This window comes from Arachis ipaensis, chromosome B8 (genome assembly GCF_059453495.1).
Source record: "Arachis ipaensis isolate K30076 ecotype BB chromosome B8, ASM5945349v1, whole genome shotgun sequence".
NCBI classification, from domain to species: Eukaryota; Viridiplantae; Streptophyta; class Magnoliopsida; order Fabales; family Fabaceae; genus Arachis; species Arachis ipaensis.
The window spans coordinates 26,970,405-26,982,874 of NC_142443.1; the positions used below are offsets into that span (position 1 = coordinate 26,970,405).

The 12,470-nt window shown below is 32.4% G+C and overlaps 1 protein-coding gene across 1 annotated transcript; it reads left to right on the forward strand.

Moving 5' to 3' along the window:
- Positions 1 to 2,313: 2,313 nt before the first annotated feature.
- LOC107610776 (uncharacterized) lies at positions 2,314 to 8,055 on the forward strand. Its single transcript, XM_088495474.1, has 8 exons — positions 2,314 to 3,577; positions 3,660 to 3,914; positions 4,285 to 5,396; positions 5,496 to 5,576; positions 5,625 to 5,747; positions 5,844 to 6,027; positions 6,141 to 7,534; positions 7,828 to 8,055. Exons 1-8 carry the CDS (start codon positions 2,314 to 2,316, stop codon positions 8,053 to 8,055), a joined length of 4,641 nt encoding a protein of 1,546 aa, XP_088351600.1.
- Positions 8,056 to 12,470: the final 4,415 nt, after the last annotated feature.

The following is a 12,470-nucleotide window of genomic DNA, read 5'->3' on the forward strand; positions in this document are numbered from 1 at the left end:
TTATTTTTAAATTTTTTGATTTAATAAAAATAATAATAATAATAATATTATAAATTAATGTTGTTTATAAAGATTAAGTGATAATTAGCATATTGTATTTAGAGATGTTATGTACTGAATTTAATTAGCTAATGTTGTCGACATAGGCTTATATACATTAGATAATACATGTTCCGGTGCGATTAGTGTATTTAATAATTATTATAATTATAATTTTAGATATATTTAAGTTTTATTAGTAATTGTTAGAAATTAAATATAATTGTGGATTTTTTTTAAAAATATATTTAGCATATTTTGAGTAACTAATGAGTTAATTATTATTATAATTAATTATTGTTAGATATATAATATAATACAGTATATATAATTAATATATTTATTATAATTAAATTTTTAATTTTTTAGATACAATTATTATCGTTATTATAATAATATTACTTAAGTAATTAATATAATAGCCGTACGTGTTAATGAATGAATTTAGTGTTAATAAATTAATTAATATAAATAATTTATTAATACTAAATTTATTGTTAATTTAATAAATTATTTATTGTTATTAATAAATTAGATATTTTTAAAATTTTTGGATATATAAATACTAAGTTATTTTAAGTAATTGATTATTATTTTAATAATATTAGTTATATAAGCCTTGTATGTATGTGAATAATAGAATAAACGTGGACCTCTACTTTTAATTAATAATAATATTAGTGTATATTATATTATTATTCGGATAATTAATGGTAATTTGTTAAATATAATTAAATTATGTTAATGATAATAAATAATTTTGTTTTACAGTTATAAATTGTGATAAAATAATTAAAATATAATTTAATTAATAAAAATTTTAATTATTTAGTGTTTATAGATAATTTTATTTGATGTAATATTTGATTATGTTTTGTAGGGCTTATGAATGTTGATGTGTAACTACCTACTTCCACCGGATCCGTACAATTTTATTGTTGAGGAGTATTTACGACAGATTGGTTTTTATCACGTTTTTTAAATTGGAGTAATTCAATGTCAGTCGACAATGGTAAATGCTCTAATTGAGAGATAGCACCTAAATACACATATATTTCACTTTTTGGTTGGTGAGTGTACTGTGATATTGGAAGATGTGGCTGTAATTCTTGGTCTTTTGACAAATGGTCTTCTAATGACAGAAATGACTATGAGTAATCACGATGACTTAGAGGTTAAATATTTGCACCGGTTTAGAGTTGCACTTAAGAAGGCAGATTGTAGAGAAAGTTTTATAAAGTTGATGTGACTTCCGAATATGAAAGATCGTTTAAATTTGACGGATGAAATTGGCATTTAGAGGTACATGAAATGTCACATCATGTTATTATTTGGAGGTTTGGACAATCTTATTTGAAAACAAGTCTGGGACAACAGTGCACTAAAAATTTCTGCCATTGCTCAACAACTTCTCCGGGATAAAAGAATTTATAGAGGAATCATCATCTACCAATGACTTTATTACTTCTATAATTGTGTTGGAATCTAGTTTCGAATAGTCCTAAGAAATGGTGGCTCTACTACAAGTGTGACTATCATTGTACCTGTTTATCTTCCAATAGTACTTTCTGTGGATCATGCTGACCCTGATCAGTCAATCACAGCTTGTGTCATATTGTATGTATTTGGCATAAAATATCATCGATTCCGACTTATACACTCTGATAGTCTATACCTCTACAGATGATATAATCTTTGATAGCTGTAATAACAACTTCTCTAATACTGAATTTCATTTCCACAATGAATTCTCCATCCGTTGTAATAGAAAGCTCTACTACAACAACATCATGAAATAAATATTTAATAAATAAGTAAAATTAAAATTAAAATATATCTACAAATTATAAATTATAAATAAATATTTATGAATTTATATTTTTAAAATTAATTAAAGTTATACATTATAAATAAATATTTAATAAAATAATATAAATATAAACATATATTTATTCCTAATCAAGTAATTATCCAAAATTTAACTAAAAAGTTAGCTAAACCTAATTAGATAATTATCTTGAGTTTAACTAGATAAATAAGTAAATAAATACTAGTTAATAAATTATATTCTACAAATTACTTATGTTATTAATTGATCTACAATATAAAAAATGACAAAATTTTATTCCTTCTAATACTAGTCAAGTAATTATTCTAAATTTAACTAAATCTATAATATTAATCTATCGTACAAATATTTAAATTAATATATAAAATTAATATCTGAAAACCGTTAGATGATTTAATTAATTTGACTATAAAAAAAAATACCTAATGAGTGGAGAGAGCGGGGGAGAGCGGGGCGGTGGAGACGGTGGTAGGGTTTTAGAAGAAAACTTTCTTGTTGATGGGAAGGACAGCGGAAACCTTGATCCAGGTTTGATAGATGAGGCTTCGAAGGGCAAGAATGTTATGGAGGCCAGTGAAAAATCTGGTTTGGACCAAAACAAAGTGTCAGGAGGCGCCATGGAGATTGAAAGGCAAGGAGCAACTCAGGACATGGAAGATGGAAAAAAGAAGGTAAAGGACAAGGAACCTTTCAAGGTCTCTTTTCGAGACAAAGTAGTAGGAGAAGCGTCGGCTAGTTTCTCTCACGGAGTGGACGCTCTTGATAAGGACAAAATGGCAACCATTATTGATGGAGAGATACCTAGTGTGGTTTTTTCGGAGGAAGCTAGAATGATCCTATCTGCTCCATACAAGGATGCCATTATCATTAAAGTCCTCGGCAAAACCTTTAGCTACTCCGCCATTACACATAAGTTAAGAGGAGTTTGGAGAACCAGAGGAAGATATGAAGTGTTAGATGTTGGTTTTGGATATTTTCTCATCAAGTTTGATTTACGGGAGGATAGAGAGCGCGTGCTACTTGGAGGGCCATGGATGATTGCTGGTAATTATGTGGCGGTTAAGCCGTGGTGTTCGTCGTTCCGCCCATGTGATGACACTTTTGGATCCACTCTAGTCTGGATCAAAGTCACAGGCCTTAACATATGGTATTATAGTGAGAAGGCTATCTTGAATATAGCTAGAACATTGGGGAAGCCGATCAAGGTTGACTTAGCCACCAAATCGGCTAAGCGCGGAAAGTATGCACGTGCATGCATTCAAATTGATCTGGGGCAGCCTGTGAAACGAAAAATCATGGTAGATGGTTTTGAGTACAACATCGAATATGAGAATTTGCATCTCATTTGTGATAAATGCAATTGTTTTGGGCATGTGACTAGAGATTATGGAGAGACAGAAAAGCAGGTGGTTCGAGCACCACTAGAAAGCTTGAATGTATCACAAGAAGAAGACAGAGGAGCAGAAGTCGGAGAGAAGCCGGTAAACACCGCGGAAAGACCGCCGGAGAAGGCAAAAATTCAGGAAAGGCCACCGGAGAATGCGAAAATTCAGGAATTCAAATTTCAAAATAGTGAAACTGAAGATTCGCTGAATATGGCAAGTGAGAATTTTGTGGGTGGGACGTTGCATGCATCTTTGGAAGGAAATCATGCATTTAATGATGGGGGTTGGACTAAGGTCACCAAGAGTAAAACCAATAAAGGCCCAAAAGTGGGTTTTAATCTCAAAAGGCCCAATCTTGATAAAAAAACTTTTGTGGGCTAATAAAGGGCCATCTTTGGGTAAGGATGAAGCCAAGAAAAATTCTCCAAAGCCCAAAGAAGTTATCACATGGACTACTTCTTCCTCTAGCGGTGCTACTGGAGTAAAGAAAGGGGGCACTGTCTCACATGCTTCTACCCCACTGATCAAGATTAATTACAAGAGGAGAAGACTTCCTTCACTTCAGAACTCACCGAATGAACCGGTTGGAGGGGTCAAGCATGGCGACGATCAGATGGAGGGTGGTGATATCCTGGAGGGAGGTACCAAGATGGGAGATAGAGGACCCCCAACGTGAGACGTTAGGGGTGACGTTCCATCATCAAGTCTGATTTTTTATGGATAGTGATCCTATGAACTTGATTAGTTGGAACGTGAGAGGAGCCTCTAACAAGATGGCTCGCGTACACTGTAAAGAACTGGTAAGAAAATTTAATCCAGCTTTTGTTATTCTTGTTGAAACACATGTTGCTTTTGGCTCTATGAAATTTTTTTGGGAACATTTGGGTTTCACTCCTGTGGAAATTGTGGAAGCTAGTGGACACAGAGGGGGTATATGATTTTTATCCTCTGACGACAAAGCTAAGTGTAGAGTAATTGCTACTATAGAACAATGTTTATCTGTTGCTATAGAAAGGGACGGAAAGAATTGGGTATGCAGCGCAGTTTACGGTAGCCCCCAGTCGGCGATTCGTGAAGATTTGTGGGAACATCTGTTGGCACTTGGAACTTCTATACAAGACCCGTGGTTGATAACAGGGGACTTTAATGAAATTTTGCATTCTCAGGAAGTGAAAGGGGGCCACTTTAATGTTAATCGAAGTAATTATTTCTCTCACATTTTGGATTCGTGTAATTTGTTTGATCTGACAACAGTGGGTAGGAGTTTTACTTGGTTCAGGAAGGTTCAGGGGAACAAGGAGGTAGCCAAGAAGTTGGACAGAGCTTGTAGCAATAGTAGTTGGAGAGTTATGTTTCCTGAAGCGTTCACAGAGGTACTTAGTCGTTTGCATTCTGACCACTGCCCTTTACTCACCAGATGTCTTGGACTGCCAGTCAGGAAGGGCAGCAGACCGTTCAGGTTCCAAGCTGTATGGGTTACTCATCCATCCTATAAAAGTGTCGTCTATAAAGCCTGGAATGGCAACAACACACACATTCATGGCAAGCTTAGAAAGGTGCAAGAGGCTTCTCTGAAGTTCAATTCTCGTGTCTTTGGGAACATTTTTATTAAGAAAAGGTCTCTAAAAAGCAAGCTTAATGATCTCCAAAAAAGATTAGAATTTTGTGATGATGTAGTTGTCAAAGAAGAGGAACAAAGGTGCAGGGATGATTTTAATTCGGTCCTTCTTCAAGAAGAGATACTCTGGTTCCAGAAATCTAGGGAGCAATGGGTTAGGTATGGTGACAAAAATACAAAGTTTTTCCACATGCAGACCATCATTAGAAGGAAAGCAAACAAAATTCATGGCCTTTTTGTGAGCGATGGATCTTGGTCTTCAGATCCGAATCTTCTTCAACAAGAGGCACTAAGTTTTTATAAAGATCTTTTTTGCTCAACCGACCCGGTGGAGGTAAACTGTATGGGTGATTTTCCAAGACCTTCTCTTAGTAGTGAAGCTTGTGAGAGCCTAATTAAGCCAGTGTCAATGTTGGAGGTTAAATCTGCAGTGGACAGCATGAGCCCTTTCAAAGCTCCAGGGCCGGACGGATTCCAAGCATTCTTTTTTAAAGAATATTGGGATGTAGTGGGCTAAGATGTGTGGAGTCTGGTGTGTAGGGTGTTCCAAGGTGACACGATTAATCCTTCTATGCTTGAAACCCTTATTGTGCTCATTCCTAAGGTTGACTCCCCAAGCAGAATGAAGGACTTTCGACCAATCAGTCTCTGCAACGTCGTGTACAAGATAGTAACTAAGGTGCTGGTAACCCGTTTAAGACCCTACTTAGCTGATATTATATGCCCAAATCAGGGAGGATTCATTCCTGGTAGAGGAGCTCCTGACAACATCATAGTAGCGCAAGAAGTCCTTCATTTCTTGAAGAGAACGAAATCAAAAAAGGGTGCTATTGCTTTTAAGATAGATCTAGAGAAGGCATATGACCGGGTCGATTAGAGGTTTTTAAACTACACTTTGAGTAGCTTCGGCTTTCCTGCCTCTACTAGAAGTCTTATTATGAATTATATTCAGGCATCATCTCTTTCGATATTGTGGAATGGGAATAGGTTGGAGAGTTTTCAGCCCAATAGAGGGTTGCGACAAGGAGACTCCATATCACCGTATTTGTTTGTTCTTTGTATGGAAATGCTAGCTTGCTTTATATCTAATCAAGTGGAGTTGGGGGCTTGGGACCCGGTTGCTGTCTCTCGGGGAGGTACATGAATCTCCCATCTCATTTTCGCAGATGACCTTCTTCTTTTTGTAAAGCAAGCAAGACACAAGTCCACCAGGTAATGCATTCTCTGAACTTATTCCGTAAGGCATCAGGCATGAAGGTGAACATAGATAAGTCCAAAGCTGTTTGTTCGAAGAGCGTGTCCAATACTCGTAGAAATGTTCTGGCTGGTGTATCTTCTATCAGATTTGCTAATGAGTTAGGCAAGTACTTGGGGGTCAACATCAACCATCCGCGGGCATCTCGAACGGCTTGCCTGGAGGCGGTGGAGAAAATAAAAAGCAGATTGTCTAGCTGGAAGGGTCGGCTGCTTAATAGGGCCGGCAGATTATGTCTTATAAAATATGTGGCAACGTCTCTACCTATATATCAAATGCAGGTCTCCCTCTTCCCCAAAAAAGCGTGTTCTAAGATTGATTTTGTTCTTCGTAATTTCTTGTGGAAAGGAAAGACAGATGAGCGGGGCTTAAACTTGTTGAATTGGAGTACTGTGATCACGCCCAAGAGGTATGGGGGCCTTGGTGTTCGCGACACTCAATGTGTTAATACTGCCCTCCTTGGTAAACTAGTTTGGCAACTCTTCCATGGTAAAAACAAATTATGGGTGCGCATTATGCTAGCTAAATATGTTCAAGGAAGTTTGGGGCTGGATCTTCAATGCCCTACGCAATCTTCGAGCATATGGCGCAACATCACAAAGACAGCTAGTAGGCTTAAACATGGCTATGTTTGGTGCATTGGTTCTTTAACTCAATCTTTCTGGTATCATCCTTGGAGACCGTCGGGGCCTTTGGCCCCAGAGATCCCTTTTGTGCATATTTCAGATACTGGTCTTTCCCTAGGTGACGTGTGGTCTGGGAGAGTTTGGAATTTGGACCATCTTTATACTGTGTTGCCTGAGACCCTAAAACTAGATATTACAACTTACAACCCTATAGTGCAGGCAGGTTGTGATCCGAACTGGTGTTGGGGATCTAATGCCTCAAAGACTTACTCAACAAGGGATGGTTATGAATGGCTCCTTGAAAGAAAGGTTGCATGGGATACTAATGAGAATTGGTTGTGGCTTTGGCATTTAGGAATACCTAAGAAGGTCAAGGGGTTGATTTGGCTCATCTTGCATGGGGCCATCCCCACTGCCAGCCTTCGTTACCGAAGACGCTTAACAGCAACGGATCTTTGCCCCAGATGCAATGAAGCACCAGAATCTGTTGAACATTGCCTCAGACTTTGTAATAAAGTGAGCCCGATTTGGGAGAGCTTGAAGGTGGGAATGCAAACTTGGGATGTCGCCTTGGATTTTCAAAGTTGGCTTCGTATAAAACTTCGGACCAATGAAGGGATTTTTGCAGTAGGTCTTTGGTGGATTTGGAGGGATAGAAACAATGATATCTTTAATCAGAATGACATTTGGAGCAAGGAAAAAGTTCTCCAGCTTATCAGGCACTCTGCAGCCGAGTATGCTGCAATCAAGCGTTCTAATCAGGTGACACACAATCCCTCTTTATGTGATTCTTGGTGCCTCCCCCAATCAATGTTGTTAAATTAAATTGCAATGCTAGTCTTTTGGAACAAGATCAACTGGCTGGTTTTGGGTGTGCTATTCGAGACAGTACGGGTAAATGGTTATCGGGTTGTTCAGCAAGCATTCCAATAGGAACTATTACTTGGTGTGAGATATTCGCAATTTGGAGGGATCTTTGTTTGGCTTGGGAAAGTGGTCACAGGGAGGTAATTTGCGAAACAGATTGTCTAAAAGCTTATCTCTTGATTAAAAAGGATCCATACCAGATGCGGAGAGAATACACAGACCTCCTTTTGAAGATTTCTGAGATCCTGCAGCGTAATTGGGTGGTTCAAGTTCAATTGATTCAACGAACAGCGAATTCGGTAGCTGACCGTTTAGCTAAGACAGCGGCTAGGCATTCTCGTCCTTACACTGAATTTTTAATTCCTTGTAGTGTTATTGATCAGATCATTAGGAAGGAGATGATATCTCCATCTTAGTTGCTCTTTGTTTCTTGTTTTATCAGACACCAAAAAAAAAATTACATACATGCATTCGTATATTCAACAAATTTCGGTGTATACATAGCCTCCAAATCTAGCGCGTGCATGAAAGATGGCTCTTCAAATGGATGTATATTTACCACTTCTGCGACATCTACCTCCATAGTGTCATCATCTTGATCTTTGTCTTTATTTGGATCAACGATTTTATAGTTGCTTTCAAACTCTTCCTTGTTATCACTATTGTAATCTTCCCATTCGATATTTCGGTTGGATTCAAATTGTTCGAACTCAATATACAGCTCAATAAACGATATATGTGAGTGAGTTTCAATATACATTAAAAACATCTCTTGCATATTTTCTTCATCGGTTACATATTTGGTTTAAAATTGAACGAACCCACTAAATACTGATATAGAATATATACCTGTACAAAATATATGACACTCTTTTTGATATTTGAGAATCTATCTTATCATAAATCATACATTTTAGTTATTCAAATAAAAGTGTGAAAGGAATAACAATATCAAATAGATTCTCACATATAAATTTCACTCCTTTAAATGTTTATAATAAAATCTAACTATGATAATATACTTTTAACATAACTCTATCATCTATTTTATTTTTTCTATTCACATTGATAAAATTCAATTTCACTGTTGTAATTTCTGGAAACAAAGTAAGAGAGTATGAGGAGGTGAGAGACAAAAAAGAGAAAGAAGAGAGTTCTGACAATTGACAAAGACGAAGTGTATATATATATATATATACCCACACAAATTGAACGGTTCAATTTGTTATTATCCTTTTAAATTTCTTTTATATACAAATTGAATCTATTGATTTGGGTGTTTTTGGAATAAAAATTATTAAAAATTTTCAAATCAAATCTTCTAATTTAAGTTTCTCTAAATTTAAGAATTTTTCGTCTAAAAAATTGGACTATCCAATTTGTTTGTATTTTTAAAAAAAAAAATCGAACCCTCTAATGATTTTACTATACTATTTTTAATTTTAAAAACAGCCGCCACATTATAAGATAACACGCCCAATTCTATATCAAAGCATAACAGACGTACATTTTTAGTATAAAAAAAATGAGCCATAGATAGATATGTTATCTACTTCTACACTAGAGAAAAATACTTTAAATTTAAGTATTCACTGCTTCTTTAAAAAAAATGATAATAAAAAGCGGAGAAAGTGATTAAGTGAATGAATAAAAGGCAAGTGGAGTTTGCAATAATCTTATGATAGCCAAATTTGAGCTTTTTTTTTTTTTTTACTTTGGGATTTTGGTCACGATAACACTTTTTGTTTTGTTTTAAATTACATGGTATTTTTGGTGTTGCTTTTAAATATCGTTGGTGTTTGTTATATACATTAAAATCTTCAATTCATTACTCGGCATCAAAATAATTTTTTAATTGAATTTTATGATATTTTAGATTTTTGGTGATATGGGCTTTTCTTGTAGCCCATTATCTAAAGAACATGGGCTATCATTCGTTCATCTTCTACACACCTCTTTATCATCTAAGCCCACAACCATACCATTGTAGAAATACCATAAAAGAGGAATCTATTACTGTACAAAAAAAAAGAGGTATCTATTAAATATGAAAATAGAGTGGCTACAGGGGAGGGAAAAGAGAAGTTTTTGGTCAGAGAAATAAAGAAGTTTAAGGGAGGTGGTGGTGAGTTTTAGCCTGTTACTGTTTGGTTTTTGCATAAAATTTATAAAAACCTCATCAGTTGTTTTTTTTTTTTTGTCAGTGGATTGGACAACCCTCATCAGTTATTTAAAATTGTTCAAGAAAACAAAAATTTTCATAATAACCCCATACTGAATAAATGGGCCTACAATAATCTATTACTGAATCTTTTTGCTTTTTTTTGCTTTTATTTTTTTTTGTCATGTAAATCATTTTATTTTGAACAAGCTAAATATGTGTAAGAAACTCAAGCGAAATGATAATATGAAACCAATGACTCTTAAAAAAATTCAATGAAGAACATGAAGTGCATGCAGGAGGAAAATTTTCTGAAATAAATAAAAAAAAATTATTTATTTTTCAAAATAAATAATTTTATTTTAATTAATTTCATCTTTAATTTTTAAAATATTTTTTTATTGGAATTTGAAGTAAGTCCATTCACTGCAACAGCAAACTTGCTAATTTTTATGAAGTTTACTCACTGTAACGACGAATTTCATTGAAACTAATAAATTCCTATTTTCATATAATTTGGATTGCATTGGTATATTTTTTTCATTTAATTCACATAATTTAACATTTTTAATTATAAAATTTTTAATTTAAATAGATATAATTTAAATTAATAATTTAATTTAATTTGATAAAAATAAACGTAATCATAATATTGTACTCATATAATTAATTATGTTTATTCAATTTCAAAAAAATTAATCGTTTAAAATTAATAATTTTAAATTAAAAAATCGATGTATTCGTATTATTTTAAATTAAAAAATTATAAATAAAAACATTCTTTCAATAGATTAGGCACTTAGTTATCAAATAATTAATTAAATCAACCATTTAAATCTTTTAATAATATAATAAATCAATTACATGATTTTACATAGAGACAAATGGACAAGTGATATGTACATGGATGTTAGACTCATTTTAAAATTTAAAAAAAAATTTAAAATATATAATATTGAATTCAAAATGAGAATTCAGGTAAATAAGATATAAATATTATAATATTTAATGCATTATTAAAATATTTAACTTGTTAAATATCAAATTAATTTGAAAGAGTAAATTAAGTTAATTTTTTTGAAATCGAATAAACATAATTAATGACATGAGTACAATAATATGACTACATTTATTTTTATCAAATTAAATTAAATTATTAATTTAAATTATATTTATTTAAATTAAAAATTTTATAATTTAAATTTTTAAATTATGTGAATTAAATAAAAAATAAAAATATATCAATATGATCCAAATTATACAAAAATAAGAATAAATTTGTTGTATTAATGGACCAATTTATTTTAAACTCCAAAAAAATGTATTCTAAAAATTAAAAGTAAAATTATTTGTTTTAAAAAATAATTATTTTTTTATTTATTTCAGAAATTTTTCCACATGCAAGAAGCTACGCAAAATGATGGATACAAGTTTTTATTAAGTATTCATCCTACAATTTTCAGCAAATACTTTATGTGAATATTTGTTTTTATTATAACCATACATATGTGTATATAGATTAGAACAAGAATCTTTTAATTTTTAAATATATGTAAGTATTACAATAATATTTTTATAAATTATGCATATAAGTTTTATAATGATATTTTCATAGGGCATTTAATCTTAAGAAGTCTCAAGAAGATTGTTATTTTGCCTAGGGTATTCAATGTAATTATTGATGAAGTTTGTAAAATTCTCAGATAAGATGAATCTAATGATTAAATAAAATAGTTATTCTATTTTTTTAAAATTCGTTTTATTTCACTCACTAGAAATGACTCGATCAAATAAAATATTAAACATTTGAATATAATATGTATTTATTGGAGATTGAAAAATTTTTATATTTATTTATTTTATTTTATTTTTGATACTTTATATTTATTTTTTATTTGGCCTTTTTTTATTCTTTTTCGGCTTAGCTTTAATTTTTTTTCGGTCTTCAGCTTGGCTTTTCTAAAAAATTGTTGAAGTAACATTTGCTTCTTATTATCATTTTGATATTATCTAATAACTCATATATTGTGGACTTCAAAAATCATAATCCTTTTATATTAGTGCAGTAGAAGTCCAAAAACAATACTAAACAAATATTTTTATTTAAGCATGACAAATTAAACTTGTATTATTGCAACATAGACCCAGGGTTCAGGTAATTATGTCGCATAAAGACCTGTAATTGAGTTCATTGGTCATAAAATAACTCATTTCATGTCAGATTACCAACTCATATTCTACGCTTTAATATGACAGAAGGGACAACAAGCTAAAAAGTACCAGACATATCATTCATCTTATTTAGTCAAGTGCAAGCTAAAATTCACCCGAAAGTGGTTACAATAAGTAATAATTAGAATTATGTGTTTGGTTTGTTCTGAGCTTGGATGATCCGTTTCAAAAAAAAAAAAAAAAAAAAAAAAACTAATTTGTATCGAGTGTAGTGATTAATTTATCGGTCCGTTAATTAAAGTGTCGTGATTCGAAATTTATTTTGTGTATTTAATAATTGATTGGCTAATGATAAATAGAATTTAGATTTGTGATGAACTAATTTTTAATTTATCAGGTTAAAGAAGATGGTATAAAAAATAAATAAATAAATGCGAATAGAAGAAATTAACGAAAAGAAACTTGAAAAGGATAAAAGGAGGGTATTGGGCTAGATAG